Here is a 24,491-nt window from a genome sequence, read left to right as displayed (position 1 = left end):
CATTTCTCACATTTCAATTTAAAATGTTCAGTTCATTACTATGGACCCACCTAGTGTTGACTTTCCAAATTCATTTCCTTTCTGTGTGTATGCTTATGCTATACATCATATAAATCGTATAATAAATGAAATGCTTAAATAATCTTAACATTTACAAGCTCATTTCAGACTCTTAATGTTTTTGTTTCCTTTCTTACGATATGCATTGTATGCAACATAAACAATCTGAAAATAATTGACTATGGGTTAAATACACAGCTGCTGGAAAGCGAATCTTATTGCTCTTTTCAGCATCATTCACTCAAGAGGAAAATATAATCACTGGTATGAAGAGTAGTATTATTGAAAAAGGTCATTTTACATAGGAATTTTTGTGATTTATTATATGCACTGGAGTTACTTCTCTAAGTTTGTAAACAATACCTTATTGGCTATAATAATTGCTAACGCGTATATTGTATTTCACAGTTTACGAAGCATTTTTATGGATATTGTAATATTAAATATTTATATCATTTTTGAAAGATAGGTATTGGTATCATCCCCAATTTACAAATGAAACAATTGAGGATCAGAGGCATAAAGCAGAATTATGACTTGAACCTAGGTTCTCCGATTTCACATAATAAATGTTTGTGTTTCTATACTGTATTGCTACTGAGATGTTGGTATATGATTCGATCAATGCATATGAATTATAAGTTATGTACTCAGTATGCATATTGCATAAAATTTGTCCTATCATGTACACAAAGTGTAAATGTTCAGAAATGGGCCTATTTGCTAATTACATTAATAAGATTTAATTAATTTACTGGGCAGTTCAATATATTTTTCTATATTGCCATTTCTGTAATTTCACTTCTGCTCAAATAAACTATTTTGGTTAAATCAACTTAATTTTAATGTGTTTATTTTCAATATATACAATACATTGAAATATAAAACTTATTACCTAGATGTTTATGACAATCACTGCTGCACAGAATTCCCTGCCTTTCAGTTTCTGCCTAAATAGAAACAAACTTGTTTCTTTCCTTTATGTGGGAGGGGAAAAAAAAAGAAAAGAAAAAAAAACAAAACAGTCCAGTACAGGTCATTTACTCAGGCAAACCCCTTAATACATTCACTTGCTGTTTTTTTTGTTTGTTTTGTTTTGTTTTGTTTTGTTTTTTTAAATTGGGTTTCCCTCTAAAATGGAGAGGAAGAAATGCAGGGAGAAAGAAAAGAAAAAACAAGGTGTTAGATTCCTATCCCTTTTTCCCCCACACTAGTACTCCTCTACTCAGAAAGCTGAATATACCAAGGGGTATTTCTGCTGCTTCTTTGAAATCTTGAATAAACAATGAAAGAATCTGCATCAAGTAGTGGACAACTCAAAACTTATAAGACTGAATATCACTTTGCTCTGACAGTGCGTCTCAAGGTGTTACAAAGCCAATTGTAAGAATGCAAGCATGTCGCTTAATTCTGCACATCTTCCGAGGGTTTGCGGCTGTTACAGTGAGAGTATCACAAGGGAATCGTAAACTTCTATGCGGGGGGTCAGTTCACAATTTGTCCAGAAAATTGCCTAGTGCGAGGGGCGCTTTACAAAACTCTGGTCTTTGTGCCTGAGGTCCCCACCATCACTTGGCTGTGGCTGCTGGCATTTTCGAGGCAGGATCTGACAGTGGCCCAACATGATCTGGCCGCCTGTGTTGCACCGGAAGTGGTCGATAAAACTAAAGGACGAGATTTCACCCTGAACATGACTGTACAGACCACCTGAGACTGATTTGATACTGGCCACTCTTGGTGTTCAGGCCACCGTGCATGATACTGGCCACCTGCTCCGGACACTGGATGTGGATAAGTTACCCAGGTTCCACGGGAAGGGTGGTCAGTCGGCCGAGAGGGCCACCAATCAGAAGGTGCTCCCCTGCGCAAGGCACGTCGCGGACGTCGATGTGCGCGCTAGGCACGATCCCTTCGTGGCCGGCCGGTGCCGGGTTGCCCGAACCCGAACCGGCCACTAGCCATCCCCCCACCCCCCCCGGCCTTTGTTCTTGCTGAGGTCTGTGCCCCTGCCGGATGCTTCCTCAGTCTGGTTCTTTGCAAGCTCAGCCCGACAGCTTTCCGACGTTATGGGTCGCTGGGAAAGATTTCGTTTCTCAAGGTGGGCCAAACTTGGTGGCAACATGTAAATATAGTTTTAATTTTGTAGGCATATAGATTCCTGTATGTGTATATGTATATGAGTATACAGTTATATTTTAGGTAATTAATCGAAAAAAAGCCTTCTCTGCTCTACTTGAGGTGCTTGAAGTCTTAGAAAAACACTGTGGTAAATGATCATCCTGGGTTACTTGGTATATAACACATATGTATGTATGTAGCATATATGTGCATATACATACACATATTAGGGAATATAAACTTAGGGAAGCAGCCGTGTTGTGCTGGACTTCACACGTCCAAACACTTAACAATCTTCTCCAGGAGTGTATTAGGTTAGCATGTTAGCTTCCTTTTCAGGGTTGGCCTAGGAGGAGATGTGAACGTGTTGTATTCTTCTGGACATCGTATACCGGAACCCCTATGCTAACAGGACTGCTGTGTATCTTTTGGGGAAGCATAAAATACTTAGTAACTTAGGTGTGTCTTTTCTGAGGCCAGATTGGTTGCAAAGTAAATAAAGGGCATATTAAACAAGTGTTTCTGAGGAATACATATGAATTGTGGGAAATAAGATGACGATTATAGTCACGTAGTGTATTGGGATAGTGAAAAAATAATAGATATAGGGAAAACGGGCAAACTTGTGATAAAATAAGGCATTTTATGGTATATATTATAAAATATAAATATCTACTTTACATTCTTTCAATACTCCAATATTTACCTCCCATAATATGTTTTGTTTCTGCAGACATTGAGAATTCTTTTGGTGTGATGCTTTTCTAACTATGCTTTGAAAAGAGAGAGCTTTAGTGGAATACTCTTCCACTCCAACTCTGCTCCAGTACCCACCACACAAATTCACTCCTATTCTTTCTTTTCTTTCTTTCTTTCTTTTTTTAAAGATTTTATTTTATTTTATTTTATTGTTTTTAAAGATTTTATTTATTTATTTGACAGAGAGAGACAGTGAGAAAGGGAACACAAGCAAGGGGCGTGTGAGAGGGAAAAGCAGACTTCCGGCCTGAGCAGAGAGCCCAATCCTGGGCTGGATCCCAGGTCCCTGGGATCACGACCTGGGGTCTAAGGCAGACACTTAAAGACTGAGCCACCCAGGTGCCCCCACCCCTATTCTTTAATGTATCTATTATCCCTAAGTTTTGTTTGTTTTGTTTTTGTTTTTGAGAAAGTATTTTAAGGCTAAAAAGTTTGAGGATTACTGCTTTAGATTTTTATTAACCTGTTACAACTTGCTTATTATCAACTGGTTTTATTTGCAGGATGCTTATTTAAATAGTATATACTTCAAATGCAAAAATAGTCCATGGAACGAAACTTACTCCCAACTTTTTGTACTTCATCGGTGCATGCATGCATGCATGCCAGACTCAGGATATAGTCAGTTGTTGTAATCCTGTTGAGCATATCTCTGAAAGCTCTCTAAGGTCAGGTCATTAAATTAACCAGTCTAGTTGCCCCCGATACTGAATTTTGCTCTTAAATGGATATGTCAGATTCAGGGATCAAAAACAATTCCTTGAATTCTGCATCTGCTTTTATAATTTCTTAAGCTGTAGGTCTGCAGACAGAACTGCATATATGTAACAGAAAAACATGGTTATATGTATTTGACAGGAATTATAGAAAAAAAGAAATGAGATAAATGTATTATTTTTGAACTAATAGAACATAACTGATGTCTATTTGCATTTACCATAACTAGTTTTATGATCAGGCAGCATTCTTATTTTCTTTGTACTTCTTCAGCACGTTAATAGAATAGTTTTCTATTTGTTTAACTTGCTTAAGAAATTATTTAAGTACGTTTTAATTAAGAAGAGGTTATTTGCCTCTTATTGTACTTGGATGCTTCCATTAGAACGTCCTTTATGTAATAGTGCAGTTTCCTTTTAAAAAAATTTGCTTGCTTTCCTTAAACTAAAACAGAGTAGGCATGTTTAACATATGTGTTGGTATTTATTATTCCCCTGCCATGCTTCCAGAATATCAGAATGATAAGGGGAAATCATTAGATTTTCTCCATTTAATTTAACAGTTTTAATTGGACAAGATCATTATTACATTTTCTTTCAGTGAATTGTGGGTTGGTTTTTCAGTGAATCAAACTGTTCAGGTTGCTTATGAGGTTCAGCCCTTGGCATAATGTCACTAATGATTTCTACAGGACCTTGAAATAAAGCTACAGGAAAATCTATCAACAAAGAGATATAAATGGAATATTTTTAGATCAAAAATAAGATTCTAATCTTTGTACTGGAAGAAAAGGACAACAGTGGGCAGTTGCATACTTGATCACTTTAAATGCAATAAAAATGGCAGTGACTGCCTAATTGCCAAAATAGCATCTGGACTCATGGAAAACTGGAATGGCAGTTGTATTTGACAGGGATTATTGCCATTATGAAATTAATAAAGAAGTCCGTTATGCTATGAAAGCAGTGACAAGTCCATTATTTTTTCTCAAAAACTTTAGACATTTGTGTGTGTGTGTATAGACATTTTTTAATGTCAGCATTTTTTTTTTCTCACTTGTTTATTTTTCCTAGAGTTTGCTTTCAGTTGATGGTTTTCTCTTTCTGATGCGATTCCTACTATGGAGACTCTATGTTGTTTGTAGTTTTATTTGTGGAAGGTAATAAAATATTCGTGTGTGTGCACGTATGTGGGGTGTGTGTGTGTGTGTGTGTGCGCGCGCAGATGGGGAAAGGAAGGCTATAGAGTTTATGGTTTCATTTTACCAGAGGTAAACTCCGTTCTCCTGGTATCTTAAGGGCATCTCACATCAATGACTGTCTAATTGCCAAAATCAGTGGCTTTTTAAATAGGCTTCTTAAAAAAAAATCATCGTGATGTTGTCTGTCCTTTCTTAAAACTTCATTCTTTCTAATTAAGTGCTTTACTCACCTTAAAAAACAGCCTTTCATACTTAGGGAATAAAGACTACTTTTTCTGCATTTTCACTTCAGTGTAATATTTCCACCTCTAAGTCAGAAATCTCTATGTCAAACTCAATGTAATATCACTTTTCCTACAAAAAATTCCAACTTCTAAACTGTTAATACCACCACTTTTGTCTATGGACTTTGACCCTCCACCACACGTTGTTTCCGATACTTCAATCCTGGTCTAGGAAGCCTTTTTCAAGGAAGTAATATTTAAACTCAGATGTAAAGATGATGAGGGAGCATGTCCCAAACTTGGACAGATCGTGCAATGCCTAGTGATACCAGTACATGCAAATTCAGGGTCTTGAAGTCTGAGTTTTTCTTCAGATAGGGAATGCAGTGAATACTCCAGAACTTTGAAATGATCTGCAGGATATGCATGACAGAGTATCTATCTTTACAGAGCTTAGAGTGAAATGGTAGGAACTTATGTTCTACTGAGTATTGTGGGAGTCCCAAGAAGAATAACAAGTTAGGGATCAAAATAGGATTCCAGAATGGGGCGCCTGGGTGGCACAGCGGTTAAGCGTCTGCCTTCGGCTCAGGGCGTGATCCCGGTGTTCTGGGATCGAGCCCCACATCAGGCTCTTCCACTATGAGCCTGCTTCTTCCTCTCCCACTCCCTCTGCTTGTGTTCCCTCTCTTGCTGGCTGTCTCTATCTTTGTCGAATAAATAAATAAAATCTTTAAAAAAAAAAAAAAGGATTCCAGGAGGATCTGATGCTTCAACAAATCTTAAAGGATGAGTAGGAATTAGCCTAATAAATTGCGGTAAGGATGTGTGGAAGATATTCGAGGAGTAATACACATTTCACACAAACACATGAAAAGAAGAAACAGCTGGCTGTTTGTCGGCAACTGGTTCAGTCCAATGTAGTTGGAGAATGAAGTTCATGGTGTGTAGGGAGAGATAAGGCTGGATAAGGAGACCATGACAGAGCCAAGTATGGCATATAAGGACGTTTGACTTATAATAAGGCTATCGTCTCTCAAACTTGAGTTATATATAGCTTCTTTAAAAAAAATATATATATATATATATATATATATATATATATATATATATCTCCCCAAGAATAGATTTACTGGGATCTTTGAATTTCAGTTAAAGAAACATTTATTTCAGAAACTGAAATTATATTCTATGAAAATATCTTTAAAGTGAGAATTATAATTAAAAATGAGAATTTTGGTCTAGTCTAGTATGTAAAATGTTTTTTAATAACAAATATGTTATATATTATTACAGGCCTTTGACAATATGTTTGTATGGGGTCTGCCTTTCTGAATCTGAGAAATATGTATGGTTTATACATAACCCTTGGAGAGTTTTTAGTTCAATTAGGTGTGTTTTCAAATAATTTGATTTATGTATATTTAAGATTTTTGCAAAAGAAATGGATTCACGTTCAAAATGAAAAAAATATAAAAAGCTAGAAAATCATATCGCAAAAAGTTTTAACTCACCTGTCTTCTGTCTGTTCAGTTCCCCTCTCCCCTTGGCCCACTATTATAATTATTTTTGTTAAATTTTCTAATGTGTCCTTCCATTGTTTGCTTATGCACATATAAGCAAAAAGAAACTCAATGTCTTATTTTCACACATTTTGTAGCAAACTGTGTTCAGTTTTCAATTACGTATCTTGCTTTTTCACTTAATATATATCAACAATTTATGGAAGTTCTTTTTTGTTTCAGTGCAGTTACAGTCTTTTTTAAATAGCTGTATAGTATACTGTTGTGGTGTTGTATCCCTAATTAATAGACGTTTGGGTTGTTACCAGTCCTCTGCTATTATGTGCTGTTCTACAGTGACTAACTTTGCATACATAACATTCTGTATATGTCAAAGTGTATCTCTAATAAATTCCCAGAAGTGGAATTTGCTTTGTAATTTTGGTAGGTCCAAATTGCCAATCATAAGGGTTATATTGATGTACATTTCTAGTAGTAATATACAAGAGTGCTTGTTTCCATAAGTCATAAACAGACTGTAAGTGGTAGTAAGCCTTTGCTGTAACAAACAATCCCACTCTGTCCATAGATTAAATTAATTTTTTTTTTCCCCTGTATGTGTTACCTTAAGGCTCTGGGTTTGCTGTGAGTCAGCTGCATGTTGGCTTGATTGGACTGGGCTGGGTTACATTTGGCTCCATGTCTCTTCTTATTGTAAGATGTGGGCTGAGGTGATTAGCCCTGTTCTGGGATATGCTATTTTCATGGTGAAAGGCAGAAACAAGATGAGGTGGCTGAGCCAAAGGAATCTTTCATATGGAAAGCACCATATTCCGTTGACCAAAGAAATGGATAAAATATTCAACAAAGTTTGATTTTTTGCCATGTTGATAGGTTTAAAAACAATGGTATCACATTGTCATTGTAAATTGTATTTGTATTAAAGAATGCTGAACATCTCTCCTTTCTTTAAGAACCATTTCTATTTTCTTTCCTTTGATAACATTGTATTATTTGTCTGTTTTACTATTGGATTGTTGATTTCTTTATTACTAATTTCAAAGACCTTTTCACATTTTATGGAGACTAGCTCTTTCCTTTGATATGGGTTGCATATATTTTTTTCCAAACTTGTGTCTTTTGGTTTTTTATGGTGCCTTTTATCATTCAGAAGTTTTTGTGTTTATGTGATTGGATTTATGTATTTTTTTTTAATTTTATGGCTTCTGAATTTTGATCCATTGTTAGTAAGACTTTTCTACTCCAAGATTATATTGGAGAATGTTCATGTTCCCTTCTGGTAGATTTACATTTTTTAAAATTCTTTACATTTGAATCTTTATCTATTTGGAATTTATACTCCTGTTTGCACTGGTCATGAGGTAATTGTAGAGCATTTGTTGAATGCTGCCTATATCATTTATGAAATAGAATATACTAATTCCCCCCTCTGTGTTTGTGTACTTTTTCAGTATTTTCCATTTTATTCCTTTGGTCTTTGAATCCATTCAGTATACATCTATTTAAAAATTATTGAGCCTCTATATATTTCTGGTAATCTGAGCCCATATTCGTTTTAAGAGTTTTTCTAATTTGTCCTCTTTGTTTTGTTGTTTGTTTTCACATTAATTTTTGAATGAATTTATCTAGTGCTTTAAACATATGCTGGTATTTTAATTTGAACTTACTAAGTTTATACATTAATTTAGAAAAAAAGCGATATATTCTATGATATTGATGCTACCCATCCAGGAACATGGTATGTTTTTCAATATGTGTTAAAGCTTTCTTCAAATGAGTCTTGTATGTGAATGTTTTTTCTTAGCTATTTTATCTTTTGTGTTACTAATCTTAATGGGGTCTTTTTTTCCCCTTCATTATTTCTTAATAGCTGGGATTAATCATGTATATGAAAGCTATTGATTTCTACATATTACTTTTTTCACCCCACTGTAATTTTAAATTCTCGTAGTGCTTCTGGGGTTTTCAACTGATTCTCTGATATATTTTATTAACTCCAACAGACTAATTCTAAATTCTCAAAGTTCTGAAAATGGTCATCATATTTTAAGATCACTTGTTATTTAAACTCCCCACAGAATGTTATTTGTTTTGCTAATTAATACTTTTATCATTTTATTTTGGATTCCATATAACTTTTGGAAGTAGTTCTGTTGTACAGTGTAATAGGCACTAGAATTGTAATTGGAGGACTTGGGTTGAAATTTTGGTTCTGCTTCAGACAGGCTGTGTATTCAGAAGCTAGTTAATATTTTTAAAAAATTTTTAGAGGTGGGGGAGGGGCAGAGGAGAGGAAGAGAGAGAATCTTAAGCAGAGTCCATGCCCAGCGGGAAGCCTGATAGGGAGTTCCATCTCACAACCCTGAGATCATGACTTGAGCCTAAATCAAGAGTTGGATGCTTAACCAACTGAGCCACCCAGGTGTCCCAGAAGCTAGTTAATTTTTGTTCTTGTACTTCACTTACTTTTTCTGTGACATGGAACTATTATCAGTAACTAAGACACTCTAGATTTGTTTTGGAAATTAAATGAATTAATCTGTGTAAAAATAGTAAATTTCTGGTTGGTAAAAACTTGAGATATCTATATATCTAAAGACATAGATATCTTTATCTTTTTATCTATCTATCTATCTATCTATCTATCTATCTATCTATCTATATTTGGAACAGACAAGAATGTCCATATGTTATACCAGGTCATAATTCCTTGGGGGCAAAAAATTGTCTCTGTGTCCTCAACTTTTATTAAGAGTGCTCTGGCCAGAAAAGATGCTCATTAAAAACATTATGTGTATTAATTTGTTTCTTTTTTCTAGTCTAATAAAATTCAGGGCACACACTCATTACTAGAACAATGTTTATTAAGTTGACTTGCTCATTAAAACTAAGAATAATGGTATACTCATAAAGACTGAATAAATCTGAAGTTTGGTCCCCAAACCAGAAAGGACATGTGTGGTGTGTGTGTGTGTGCGTATATTTATTTATATATAAAATATATATATATTTTTTCCCCAAGATGTTCTTAGGATTCTGGAATATCTTACAAATGCTTATATAGTCTTTTAATCTATGCTTTGACTTTAAACAAGATTTTAAAATAAATGTTTCTGATTATAGATCCATGATTTGTTTAGGGTTAATTAATAGGTATTTTAAAATACTAATATACCATTTGATACCTAAATAGTTCTTCAGCTTCAGGGAAGTTTACAAATATCAAGTTATCTTTTCCCTCCATTTAAGAAATGTGAAGTATAAACAATGAAATCTTGACATATATATAGATAGTTTACAATACAAGTATGAATTAAAGATTCTATACATACGAATTGAGTAATCGAATGAATACATTCTTTTGGCAATATCTGTTTTCTTGCATTTTCATCCTGTGTATAGTCAGACTGAATTATTTTCTAAATTATGGCAGTAAGTCATTTTTGTTAACAATAACATGAATAAAAGAAGTTGTCTATTTGGCAGGGGTTCTATAGAGTGTCCACAAAAGTCATTTTAAAAACTAGGTTCTCTTGAACACAATTTACCTGTTAGGATTTCTAACATTTCAACTTTTTAGTTTATCTTTCAGTTTCTCATTTGATGTTGTGAAATTCTGGATAAAAGTAGAAGCCCTTACACTTATTTCTCTATGCATGCCAGTCACTATTATCACACATATATGGCATGTTAAATATAGTAAAAAACTGCTTTTAATTCTCTCACTGAATTAGGTAAAGCTAATAAACGTAATTGTACTTACTGGAGAAAACGAAAGTTGTGACTTGAAAATTCAAGTACAACAAATTTTCAGAATCACAAAAAGATGAATTTTGTCATTAAATTAGTTGTTTTGAAAGCATGGTCATTTTCTATAACCAGTTAAGTTATCCCAGTGATTTTAACTTCACCGAATTTAGCAGAATTAACTTTCATTAATAAAAGATTTATTTTCCTCATCATCGTATATTGTTGTGTGAATGTAGAGTTATGACATACTTTAAAGGATTAAAATAACCTGCAAGAACTAGTTGCAAACCTTTTTTAAAAGGGGATATAATTGGGATAAAACTGTACGAAATTTTATTTTGCTGATTATAAATTGATCAAAGGCGAGATTATAGAGTCAGAATTTGAGAGTTGAGAGGGACCTTAAAAATAATTTTCCCTGAGATGTTGGAGACTTAGTTGAGACCATGCCACTAGTAAGGAGGGACTAGTGGCTATCTTAAAATGCAAGCTCCTAACTTGCAGCTTAGTCATAATCTTTTCCCCTGGGCTACTCTAGATGTAAGTAGACTGAACATCATTAATAGGTAACTTTTTTATTTACTATGAATAAGATTTATTTATCATTTACTTAGTAGATGATCAAAAGTAGACTATAGACGATAGACAAGTGTAGTTAACTTAAAAATGAAGCTAAGTGTTCAAATGTTTTCATACTTTACTCAGTTTTAGCTCTTATTTTTTTTTTAAAGATTTTATTTATTTATTCGACAGAGATAGAGACAGCCAGCAAGAGAGGGAACACAAGCAGGGGGAGTGGGAGAGGAAGAAGCAGGCTCAGAGCAGAGGAGCCTGATGTGGGGCTCGATCCCATAATGCCGGGATCACGCCCTGAGCCGAAGGCAGACGCTTAACCGCTGTGCCACCCAGGCGCCCCTAGCTCTTATTTCTACTATGATTAGTTAATATCAAGAAATACATACAACTACAGTAAAAAAGCTTTCCTGAAAGATGTGTACTAAAATATTTTGCAGAAATCATCTACTATGTAAGAACCCAAGCCACGTTGTAGCAATACTATAGTGCACTTCTCACTTTGCATCTGCCTCTCAGTAAAATGCCAGAGCAGTACATTCCCTGAATTTCTTTCCAGGTTGAGAGATTATAATACAAAATTTGATGGTCAAGAGCACTCTTTTAAGGTATGGTCCCATGTGAATGGCTTCTATTCTCATGGGTTATATGGATTTTTTTACTCAATAGGAGTCATGATTTTTACCGCCGGAGTGATTGGTTCACGTCCTTCTCATCCTCATGAACTGACAACCATTAGACATCACCACTTATCACAAAGAGAGATGATTGTGTAATGAGTGAAAAAATGAAAGTATAAGTCCAGTTGTTCTTATCTTCCTAATACACACACTTTACCTGAAATGATTCTTTCTATAAGACAGAAATTCCATTGCAAAGTAATTATGTGGGGACCAATAAAATGGGCCCCTGTATTTTCCCCAGGATTCCAAAAATTATAATCATATTAAGAAAGAGAATGTTTAGAAATTATTTTTTACAAGAGCCAAGTTATATGATTAGTACTAATTCTGATGTTTATTATCACCATGGGATAAGAGTACTATTAGTTAACTGTTATTAACTATTGTACAAAGAACCATCTTTTATATCAAGTTATTTGTGAGGATGGGGCAATCATTACTCAATCTTACTTTGTCCAGTTTGGACAGTCACTTAGCATTAAAACATACTTATGAGCACTTTCCTGTGCGCTCAATATTTAATTGCTGTTAGGCTATATTGAGATAAATCAGCATTTGGTGCCTTTAGAGAAGTTTAGAGGAAAGATGTCATAAGTTTGGTGTTCTCCATCTCTGGACCTATTAGTTTTGGGACCTCAGATAAGTTAATTAACTTTTGTTTGTTAGCCATGGTTCCTTCATTTGTAAGCGAGATAATGGAGCTATGTATCTCATGTAGTTCTTTTTAGTATTGAATGAGATAATTTGTTTTATATGCATCACAGTTATGGGAGAAAGTTCTCAAGAGATAAAATTTATGATTTTTAAGTTACTTCAAATTATTCTAAAGGAGATAAATACTAAGATACCAAATAGTGGGAACAATGACTGGGAATGCCATCCTCTTTGAGACAAGTATGAGACTAGAGTTTCTAAAATGAAAAAGAACACTAGTTCTTTGACCAACACTAGTTGGTCAAAAATGTGATCTGAGGAAAATTCATATTCTAACTAACCAACTGGCAATACAGAAAGTAGGAGGGTACAAAAACCTTGAATTTATAAGCTCTTATTATATGCCAAATTCCTGGCAAAAAAATGTATTATGGGAAATTGAAATTTTACATATTCTTAAAAAGATGACCTATTGAATTTCTAAGGCGTTTTTCTGAAAAGGTTCAATTACGAGACTCTAGTCTACTTAAAGTCCGTTTTAAGCTATACATGATAGATAGGTCATCGTCAGCTCATCAGGCATTTGGTGAATGACTCACAGATGTATATTGGTTGGAACATCTTTTTTTTTGAGAGGGTGGGTTCTTTTTAAATGTTTTTGTGACAAAGTAAATAACATTACAGGGGAAAATAGGTGTACATTTTCTTAATGCTTCTTGTGTCAGGTTAAGTGAATTTAATGTTGGTGTTGTCTGAGAATGATTTGGTTTAAATTTATTGTGGTTGTAATACTAAAAGTTCTATTTCTCAAAAATAACCTTCCAAATTCCATGAAATGTGAAAGCTGTAACTTGATGATAGGGACATATTTAAAATATTAAAGTGTAATCTGTACCTGTGACAACATACTGTAATTTCAGTTATTAAAATAGAACAAGTTTAATAATTATATCTTAAAATAGAGGAATAAAACACTTATTTTAAAATGAGAAGAAAAATATTAGAAATGCTTGCTTGAAACAATGTCTGCAAAGGGTTAAATTTGAAAATAACTTGTTTATGATCTTAAAAGTTCCTGATATTCTCTTTGAGAATTTTCCAGCAGTGTTCCCTAGCATATCTTATATTTCTTTAGCTTGTGTGAGTCTCCTTTTTATATTTGCAATGGAAACAACATGAGCTCAAAAGCACACTTTTTCAGGTTCATTCCATTTTCCATAATACTGCTTCGCAGTGTCAAACAGACTCATTAAATGAAAAATTGTTTTGTGGAGTTTCTATTGTAGGTTGTTCTCTGTTCTCTGAAGATGTATTTATATTTGTATATCTGTGTTTGTAGACATTTTTATATTTCTTACCAATTTGATTATTCAGTTATCATATACACCATTTTTTGTTCATTTGCTTATTTATTTTGGTTCTAACTTTTCTTACCATATTTACTTTAGAGGGCTTGGATATGAAACAATTGGAATTTTAGTCTCTCCTGTGTGTGTGTGTGTGTGTGTGTGTGTGTAATTAGATTTGTTACAAATTTTTTCTTGACTTCTTTTAAAGCTGTAGGACTTAACTAGGAATGCCTGGCTGGCTCAGTCAGAAGAGCATGCTACTCTTGATCTTGGGGTCATGAGTTCGAGCCCCACTTTGGGTTTAGAGATTACTTAAATAAATAATTAATTAATTAACTTTTAAAAAAAGCTATAGTACTTAACTTATTGGTAAGCATTTAATAGATGTTTAGTGACTACTAAAGTGTGTCTTAATTTATAGACATTATGAAACCTTCTGGAGACCTACTTATAATAATATAGCAAAATCACATTGGGGTATTAGTTCTGATGTAGAGAATATTGGATATATAATAAACTGGATATCTTAAACTTTTCAGGTAATTGATAAAGAATATAGATTTATTTAACACATATTGTGTGTTAGTCATTAACACATATTTAAACATTATAACACTTAATATAAAATAAAGAGATTTATAGTAATAATTTACTATTAAACATTGGATTGATTGGATCAGTTCAATCATTTAATCAGATTACAATGACAGGATTTGAGAAAAACATTTTGGAACTGCCTTCTTTTTTCCTGATATTCTAAAATCTTGCAGAAATGCTAATTTGCAATATAGAATTCAAATGAAAGAAAACTTTTGCGGCCTAGAGAGATACATTTAAAAATATTTATTCCATTCAACCAGCAAACACAGCATTAACTTAGGGCCCATGAGATTATATCAAATTTAATTTTACTAACAATTATTTGAAAGCCTTTAGGTCTCTTAAAAGTAAGTACCATCTTGGGATGTTCATTCAGCTATAAATTCTAGATTGTTATTTTATTCTGTATTATGGTGTCACAAGTGAAATAAGATCTGGCTTTAAGTAACAAATGGGCCACTAATTAGTTGTATGACTTTAAATTCCTTTTGCCCAAGTTTAAACACAGGGAAACAAGGATATACCAACCCACTCTTTTCTATGCTGCTTATGATCCATGAGCTAATCTATGTGAACAAAATTCTTTATGGGCTTGGAGTTCCATTAATTCAAAGTATCGTTATTAGAATAATCATTATTATATTTGGCAAATTTTCTGTCTAGTTCCTAGTCTATTTCAGTTTGTTTAGCAGGCATGATTGTGCAAGAAATAATTTGTTTTTGAATGACTATAGGAATGTTTATAGAAACATGTTGAGATTGTAAACTAACTTCCAAACCATTTAACATTTTCCTATATGCTCATTGTGTTTATTCGACATATGTATACTTACAAATACATATATCAAATGTCTGTGAAAATAAAACCAAAGACAAGGAAGATTCCAATATGAGCATCTTTCCTTTATAGCATAGTTGGCCTCAAAAACTCATGCTCTCTTTCTTACCTGCTCTGGTGACCTTCTGGATTAGAGTTTCAGAGAAACAACCAGAGGTAGTAGCTGTAGCAAGACAGCAGCTGGGACCATACGGATCTCAGCATCCTGCCTTATGGCCATTATCTTTGTTTCTATCTTTATGCTGCCACTATGTCTCCTTCTTGTGCTCTCCCTGCATCCTCTCCTTGCTGCCTCCTCCTCTTCCTGACTTCAGCTCCCATTGCCCCTTGTAGCTCACCCTCCCTCCTTCTTCATTTTTCTCTACTGATATAAGATGAAACAAGATACTCTAATTAGGAAATCTTTTAAAAACTATTTTTTAAAGTGTATGCAGCCATGCAGCAACCATTCCCTAATTCCCATAACCACTGTTAACAATATAAAAAATTATTTCTTGTATACTTTATCAATTAGACTGTATTAGCTTGTAGGTCCCATAAGGGCTGAAAAAATAGATACTTAAAATAAATGCAACAATTTTCTTATTTTTCTGTGTAGGAATAGGTTGTTGCTGTAATAAAAAAATAATTTGAGGCTAACAACAAGGAAGAATAGTGAGTAATATCCTTCCCCCTTCCCCAACTGCTGAAAAAGAAAATCATGTCAGCATCAAGTCATTTTTGCCACATCCCTTGTTAACAGCTTTTTCAGGGTGGGTCATAATTCTGTGTTTTGTTAGTGTCTTAACTCCATAGTGACGTGCTTAAATCTTATTCCACATTGATTTTGTCGTATATATACATTTATTTTTAGGATACCCTGTGAATGATGGATCCCATTATTAAGTTATTATCAACTTTGTCAAAAAATGTATAAGCTTTCAATGAAGAATGCATTTATTAATATGAGAAGGTTAATGATTGGTTTTGCTGTTTGGAATATGTGTAAGGTGTCTCATTGTGTATGTCTAAAAAAGTAAACTTACTGTCTGCCTGTCGCCAGAAAAAAAAAGTGGGACCTAATCAAACTGCTATGGGGTCAACCCTTGTGGTTTTAAAGGCCCTTAATGTTGTCCAGCTGCAAAATAAAAGGAATTGGGAGGGGAAGTTGGAAGGAGTGGAGGGGGTTGGGGGGGAATGTGTGGAAAAGAACAGGGAGTCTGGCTTTTATTTTTTTTTTTTTTAAAGTGAGTTCAGTGCCAGCCTGGACATTGGCTGTGCAGACTATTGAGCCATTGTCTGCTCCATTTCCAGAATAGCCCCCAGTTAATCACTTCGGCTTTGAAGGGAATTTCCTCGTGGAATTCTCCACAGAAAATCTAATCAACTGACCTGCCCTCTCAACAATGGAAGGCTTTTTTTTCTCTCTTTCCCTTATTGGGGCGGGCTCTGTAATGTAGCCTTTTGTGCAGAATGAACCCTCCCAGTAGGAGTGGAGAGCGTGTGTGAGTGACTGAGTGTGTGTGTGTGTGTGTGTGTGTGTGTATGTGTGTGTGAAGAATGCACACTATCTCGTGTTGGTGAGTGTGTGCTTACTCCCTGACCAGATGCTGCGGTGCACGGGGCAGCCACCATCTCTGCATGCGTGTCTGTGTAAGTGTCTTTCTCTGTGTGCGTATGTGCCTCTGTCATTTCATGTCAAAGGTACATTACCTGATTACCTTCCTCGCCTGCCAGATTTTTATCTAGATAATTGGAACTGCTATGGAGGCTGTGCCTGGCCAGCCCGCTTAGGATCTGTAAAGCCATAGTTCGTCCACCTTGTTATCTGTGGCTGCCTGGGCAGAGGAAATTAAAGAGATCCACAGCCAGGGGAGCGCTTCCTACCCCTGCCCTCCCCAGCAATCCCAAACAGGACACTTTGTTAGTACCATCTTTTTGTTTTCATTTTTTGGTTTGGTTTGGGTTTTTGTTCCCTCGTGTGCGTGTTATTTTGGCATGTGGATACCTGTTCCCCTCCACATCGCACATCGTGTTTTATGGAGTTTGGAGCTGAGGAAACTTTGGTCGGGTTGCCAGGACGTTCGCACCACTTTGTGGAAAGCACGAGCTAACAGTGAGACCGACAGAGTGAGTGACAAGTTGTTTACAGGTTTCCTTGAAGGGGCCTCTGCTATATTTCAATCTGTCAAAGTTGCTTTTCTTCCCTCAGAACAATGCCTGATTGTTGTGTGTATGTGAGTGTGTGTGTGTGTGTGTGTGTGTGTGTGTGTGTGTGTGTTTCCGTGTGCGCAAGGAGAGAGCCTAGAAAGGGGTGAGAAGGAATAACAATTCTTTGTGTAAAAATTATATTACCAACATTTAATTTTTTTTGTTTAATTAGTTAATAAATGCAGTTTAGTCATGGTTCTCTTAGTGTACACATTTCTCTTTTAATCAGCAACAAATGCATTTTTAAAAATCATACTGTTTTGTGTGTGTATGAGTGTGTGTGTGTGTGTGTGCATGCGTGTGTGTGACTTTTATTATTTAGAGGAGAGAGAGTATGGGAGACGTGTTAAATGAGTTGACTTCTCACATTCGGTGATGTCTAGAAGAGAGAATTAAAAGGAAAGGACAGGCACCCTGAGGTTGTCTAGTGCCTTGCAGCCGGAGCGTGCGGCTCCGCGGAGGGGGGAGCAGCCAGACCCCGCTGCTGGAAGTGCGCTACCCCTTTAAGAGACTGGTCAAGGAGTCCTAGGAGAGGGAGAGGAGGGTGGGGGGGGGGAGAGGGGGAGAGAGAGAGAGAGAGAAGGAGAGAGATTGAGAGGGAGAGAGGGAGGGAGGGAGAGAGGGAGTGAGAGAGAGAGAAGAGAAGAGAAGAGAGAGAAAATCAATTGGTTTAGAAGGTTTGGACTCACTTGACAGGTTCAGTTGGAGACGATCATAGGTGGCTGCTGTGACAAAGGGAAATTGTGCTTTTCCAGCATGCTTACTGACCCTGATTTACCTCAGGAGTTTGAAAGGTGAGTACAGTTTTCCCCCCTAATATATTGAAGTACAACTCTCATTTTACAGTCATCTCTGAATCAGTTGGAAGATGCTTCCCTAAAACGTGTTTGTTAGAAAAGCTTTTAGCTAGTGCTTCTGCAATCTTGTTAGCTGATTTTTGTTGTGATTGCCCAGACCAAATTGAACTGATTGGCAAAGTCTCCGAGATTTCTGCTAATGTTTTTAGGTTGTGTCCTATCACAGGAAATTAAACGAACATTAAGCATCTCTCTCCCTTCCACTCGCTGGTTTTCTCTTTCTCATTCACTCTCTTACTTTCTTCCTTCATTGATATTTTTCTTCCCTCTTCACCTTTTTAAATGCTTTTGTGCAGAGTGTTACCGTTTTCAATATCTCTGTCTTGTAATTTCTGGGGTGACAGAAGGTTTCAGTGGTGGTTAAAACGGAGGCTATAAGTTCCTATTTGATCCTTCCGTAAAACTTTGGAGGCTGCTTAGTAAAGCACATGACCTTTTGTTGATAGAAGAGAGTAGATTTAAAAAAAAGAAAAGAAAATTTAACATCACAGCAATGTATCAGTATATTACTCTTGAAATGTCAAGAAAGGGGGAATGGGGATGCTCCCTTTCTAAGTTTTAGTAGCTACTTTTTGTGCTAGTTGTCTTAAACTAATTTTGATTTACTTCTATTTTTCTCTTTTGCTATGATGGGAATGAGTGTATTTGTATTAAGTAGTTCCTATTTAAAGAAATATGTGCAATATCCTTCCATTTGATGTTGTTGCAAGTAAAACAGGGCTTTGAAAGAATTTTAGCCCTCTTCATGTTCCTATAAGTACACATTGCAGTTTTTAAATTTGAGTTCTTATCCCAGCATAAGTTCATTTTTTGGAACTATAAATAGAATTTTGTTTGCCATTAAAAAGAATTCAAACTTTGTATTCTGTATGGTGAATTAAAAAAAAAAGCTAAAAAAAGCCAGGATGCATGATACCCAGGCTTTTTTTCATTTTCATGAAAGCTACCTTCTGTATAAACATTTGTTGTATCTGACTATGCAATGCAAGCTAGGTGCTAGACCAGCTGGTTAAAAATATGCTAAGTCAAGCTGTTCATCGCTCAAACGACTGAATTTGATATGAAAAGACGAAAAAAGAAAGGACAAAGATTAAAACATTCTAGAAGTGAAGCAATGGAAGAGAAGAAGGGTATTGAGAATAAAATAATGCTTGAATGTGGTCACATATTAGAGAAGCCAGCATCAGATCAAGGAAGAAAGTAAAATAGCCAATATATATACTTTAATACTGTCTTCTTTCTTTCATTTCTTCTCTTCCTCTCTCTCTCTCTCTCTTTTAAATTAGGGTGCATCTTCACAAGATAATTCCAGTGAATGACTGAGTTTTCTTAACGGTCTTGAATTAATTTTTTCAAAGTTCTGTATATTAACTCTTGAAAATAGTTGGCTTTTGTTTGGAAATATAGCCTATTTCATATGTAGATATTGAAATTATTTATACTGGGACATACTAATTCTTAATGTCGCAGTTTGTTAATATACCACAGTAAGTTTTCTAGCATGTACAGAGTAGCACATGATTATCTTCAACTCTATACTTTTTGAAAATAAAACTCTGTGTCTGATTTGTAAGCCTGTTAACAGTCTGTTCTTATAAAAAGGTAGTTACATATTAACAGGCTGTAACCTATTTCTCTATATAGGCAAGATTTCCTGCTGTGAACTTTATTTGTATTTTTTCAATTATCTCTTTTAAACTAAACTTTTCCCCTTACTATTCTGATGTTCAAATCTCTTAACACATTTTTCCTCCTGGTGAGAATTTCATTTATTTTTTATTTTTTTGTCATCCAAAGGCATGCTTTTCTTGCTGGCTAATTAAATAAGCAAGTGATAATCAATAGAGTTATTAGTATAGACAGCATATTTAGAAATATTAGTAGCTAAAATAATTTTTTAATGTCATACAATATGAAATTTCTTAATAATTTCCCCTGTGGTTGTAATTGGTAATACAGACAAGAATCTCGTAATTCATTACTATTTGTTTACATTGAATTTGTACGAGTGAGTGTATCTATAGTCACCCACATAGAGTATATCTTGCAGACTAAATATTGAATATTTATATTCTCCAAAGGAGGTATGTATGCCATAACTGCACTATCATATATAGTCAGCCTTTTTTGTCTTTTCAACTATTGCAACTTTCATTGAATAAGTAGGTCATTTCCATTGAGTGTTAATTTTTATTCTGTTTGCTCACCTGCCATAGATGAGTTGTTCAGTCAAACTTAGTCATAAATCTGAAGAGAGGACTTCTACATCTCTTTATGAAATAAAGACGTTTTCTCTAGAGGATATAAATAAGTGGTTTGGGGTTCATGTATTTTGGAAGTTTTATGTGATCTTTTTTTCTAACTTCATTGGTGGAGTCTTGTGTGTCTTCTTTTATTCTTTCCAACCTGTGGACGACTTGGAACTTTAAGGAATATCCATAGCTTAAATATCAGGATCAAAATTTGGATTTAAATTTGTTATGTCTGTATTATCGGCCCTAGAAATGAACATGGTCAATACTGTCAGACTAATAAGCACTTGTTAAATAATTCAGAAGTAGTAACAGTTTCATTGTCTGTTAAAAAATGTTCAGGATGTAGAGCCAATTGAACAGTGATCTTAAAAAGTAAAGAAGTAGAAATGTTTTATTTTTATTTTTAATCATCCCTGTCATAATTGATTATGATTAAAGAAAAAACACAATTCTCAGGTGGGAGGTGAATAGGCAAAGTATGTTCTAAGGCATTATTTGTAAGCAAAGTCTTTTACATCATACTATTTAGGAGAAACATAACTGGCAACATGGTCTAAACGTTAGTAATAGCATCATGAGAAAAAACACTTGAACTCGCCTAAAATTTTTAAAAGAAGACAGAGTAATAGAAAATAAAAAATTCAGATGGAAGGTTTTTCCTTTCAGAATACCATTAATTTTTTTTCATATTTCTAGAATGAAAATATTTAAAATACTTGCCTTAAATATCAATATTCGCTTGTTTCTGATGAATAAAAAAGCAATTTTTGATACTATCAGTAGTATCAAATTTTAAATTTATTTCCTTTATATTTATCCTATTTGATTATAGTGTAATAGTTTTATGACTAAGCTACTTGTTAGACTTTCTAATTGCTTTATGTTAGAGATTTAATTAAAAAGCAAGTGTAAGATGATTGCTTAAGAAGACAGTCTGATAATATCTAGAAAAAAAAGTTGGGATTGAAGGTAGTGGGATGAAGCAAATTCAGCTTATAGTATCACCTCTTTGCTTCTCTCAAAACGGGTGCAGACAACAGACTGTCTATTTTCTACATGTTGAAAGGAACACTATGGGAATAAAACCTTCTGCAATAAAAACCTAACTTACTTTATATTCCCATCAAATTTATTTGTGTGCCTATTGACTAAAGAAATAGGGGTTTTTTTGACATTAGGAAAATTTTAAGTTTTTTTTTTTTTTTCTGAAGAGACGAATATAAATCAGGTACTGTGAAAAGCTTATTTGTATAATTACCATGAAAAATAACTATTAGCGGGTTGCAAGAATATCTCTGATATTAGCGGTACTTGGCCACAGTAATAAAATATTTATTACCCAGACAGATTTATTCAGCTTAGTTAGAAACTTTATGAGTGATAAGTACATTCAAGTTAGCAGGTAACCTCCAGGTGTGAATCAAAGGAAAGTTATCTCTTCACATCTGTCACCTTATCACAACTATAAACCTGTAAGTTTGATATTGTATTTTTAGGATGTTCTGATATATGCCTTTGTTCATTTTATTTATTTTTATTTACTGCTACTTTGCAGAGGAAAAGGTGCCTACAACTGATTATAGATTTTAATTACTATCTCAATAATTTGCAAGTTAATTTGGCTAAGATAATTAGTTTAGAATACAGCTTGCCTGAAGTCCTGGACACGCTATACTTCTATCACACTTTAGCACTGTCCTGAAGACTTAACAGGAGACCTGACTGATTACCAAGAACAATTAAGGGTTAAATGTCAGGTGGCACTGTGTACTGCTCAGTGCTTAGCAGGTTGACAGATATAGAAATGTGTGAATATTATGATTACTTCACATGTTGATGTGTTTTCTTATCTTATGTTTCTCAAATATAATAAGCATATGATAACATGATAACGCATTTACCTGTTCTTAGGGAGCTTTTAACTGAAATCTGTGTATGCATCATACCTGAGAGGCAAATAATGAGACCAACTCTAATGCTTTAGCACATTACTTCTCCATAGAATTGGAAGCTATTTGAAATGGATTATATTCATAATGCATTTAAAAAGCAAAATTACATTCATGGATAAAGTCTGATCTTTATTGTCTGTTCTTTCCACTATCAATTCTCCAAACACCTAATGAGTATATGTATACACAGATGTGTATTATGTAGATTGAACATCTCCCTTTTTTTTTATAGATCAGTTAAAAAAATTAGTATAATGGATGGATTTTTGTTTTCTCCCATAATTTATTATTCATTTATAAGTTCAATGAAGTTAACTAATAGCATGGGAAATAAACCAATCTGGTATCTCTCTTATACTAACTCACATACAGTTTAATGTCAGGTGTCTGACTCAGATGATGGCAGTCAGATAAAAAGATGTTCAAAGATTTAACCAAAACATGAGACATCGTCCTTTTAATGGAAAAATTCTGTTGAGCAAGAAATGGACTAAAACATAGCAAATTCTTTCTTACATCATTCATTCTGTCCTTTCCTTTTCATTGATTGATAGCATCATCATTTATATTAAATATGAAACTTGAATGCTATATGGATGAACATGATTAAATGATATTGCTAGAGAAGAAAAAAATAAGGACCGTTAGTATTTTGCTGAAGTGAACAGTGTTTATTTGGGACGCTTTAAGAAAATGCTTCATATTCTTTCATTTTAACCAGGAACTGATAATGGTTCAGGAGAAGACCTTTTATTCTTTCTGATTTCTATGTTTTCTCCTGCAGTTTGGAAACTGCATCCCCTTCCCTTTAGCATTATCTATTCTTCTCTTCACTTACTAGTTGAGAGTTCATACATCTCCTCTGGAGCTCCTGTGGCGTATGGTTCTGCTTGTCCAATAGGGGGGTGTTGCATTTCTACACATTCAGTATCCTTTTCCCTTGGAGCCTGAGAGTAAAACCTCAGCAGTACTCCCTGCCTTTGCCAGCCTGAGGAGTCAGAGACTCAAAGTTGTTCCCAGCTCTTGCGCCTTCATTGTAGAGCTGCATTCTGCTCAGTGGGCTGCCGAGAAGGACCAGACCGAAACAAGATTTAGAAGAATTCTGGTGAGAACTGTTTATAGGGATATGGTATTTTAAAAGAATGTGGTAAACAAACAGAATTGTGGCATAAACAAAGATAATTAGCATAAACAATGTCGTTTTAGGACAGGTGGTTTAAAAAAACAAACAAAACAAAAAACCCAAATATGAACCCAACTTGAATGCTGCCAGTTTGGAACCACTGAACCTTAATCTGTACTTCATGAGAATTACCCAGGTTTGTTGATAAACTTGTTAACATGCTTTTTCTGTTTCTTTTGTATCATTTTCCGGTCATTATGCCCTTTTGTCACCCAGCTTGAAAGTAATTAATCTATTACAAGGTAGTTTAAGGACTTTTACCCATAAAACATGACAGAAGGAAAATTAAAAACAAAAGCTTGTAGATGTTCATAGGCATTTGAAGTCAGTGTTGAACCTTAAATCAATTCAAACCTGAACACGTCTCATTGTATTTTAAATCTCTTTCTTTTATCTAAGTAACATTTCAGTCACTTGGCTCTTTAATGTTAATACATTTACTTTTGTCTTGCCTTAGAATTCAGAGTTGGCTTTTTTTTTTTTTTTTTTTTTTGCTGTGGCTGAATCATCACTTGTGTTATATGTTTATTTCTAAGTGTTGCTTATTTTTTCTTCCTATTTTCTCTATAACTTAGTGAAGATGGTGTAGCAGTATATATCTAGCTGGTGATCGTGCAATATGAAGATACTAGTTGTCGTGAACCACATTATCTAAACCTGCTATGCCGTCACGATGGATTTTTATCTGGAGACATTTAGGTTTATTACTAAATGACATTTTTTTCTTAATGTCTTATACTGAAATATTTTGACTTTATTGAAATGTGGCGTGTGGTGAACAGAAAGCTGTTTGTTTTTCTTGCATTAAGGACAAAAGTTTTTTTGGTAAAGCTAAAAAGATTTTTTTTTTCCTCTTCACTTTCTCATGGAGACTGGGGAACAGGAATTCAAAGCAGGTATCTCTGGTATTCTGTAGCCCTTCTCTTTGCTGAAATGAAAGCATTTGTGAATGAGTTTTGGTTTCTTGGAGTTATAAAAATGTGTGTAAACTAGTAAACCATGTCT

At 34.6% G+C, this 24,491-nt stretch overlaps 1 protein-coding gene across 38 annotated transcripts in view; it reads left to right on the top strand.

Annotated features, from left to right (window-relative positions):
- The window catches only part of SOX5 (SRY-box transcription factor 5), a 964,448-nt gene that overhangs the window by 552,813 nt on the left and 387,144 nt on the right, over positions 1 to 24,491 (top strand). For 3 of the 38 annotated variants that reach the window (XM_026502275.4, XM_026502265.4, XM_026502264.4), the window contains exons 1-2: positions 16,690 to 17,158; positions 17,936 to 18,033. The exons of 30 other annotated variants lie outside the window; for them this stretch is intronic. In XM_026502275.4, coding sequence (XP_026358060.2) covers positions 17,027 to 17,158; positions 17,936 to 18,033 — 230 coding nt within the window. In that variant the 5' untranslated portion in view covers positions 16,690 to 17,026. Of the gene's footprint in view, positions 1 to 16,285; positions 17,159 to 17,935; positions 18,034 to 21,569; positions 23,409 to 24,491 lie in introns of those variants that run through there. 5 more of the 38 variants (XM_026502276.4, XM_044385174.3, XM_048216853.2 and 2 more) reach the window with 5 other exon arrangements.

Source organism: Ursus arctos, unplaced genomic scaffold, assembly GCF_023065955.2.
Source record: "Ursus arctos isolate Adak ecotype North America unplaced genomic scaffold, UrsArc2.0 scaffold_26, whole genome shotgun sequence".
Lineage (NCBI taxonomy): Eukaryota > Metazoa > Chordata > Mammalia > Carnivora > Ursidae > Ursus > Ursus arctos.
Note: the sequence above shows the minus strand (reverse complement) of the source record. Positions and strands in the feature narration are given on the sequence as shown.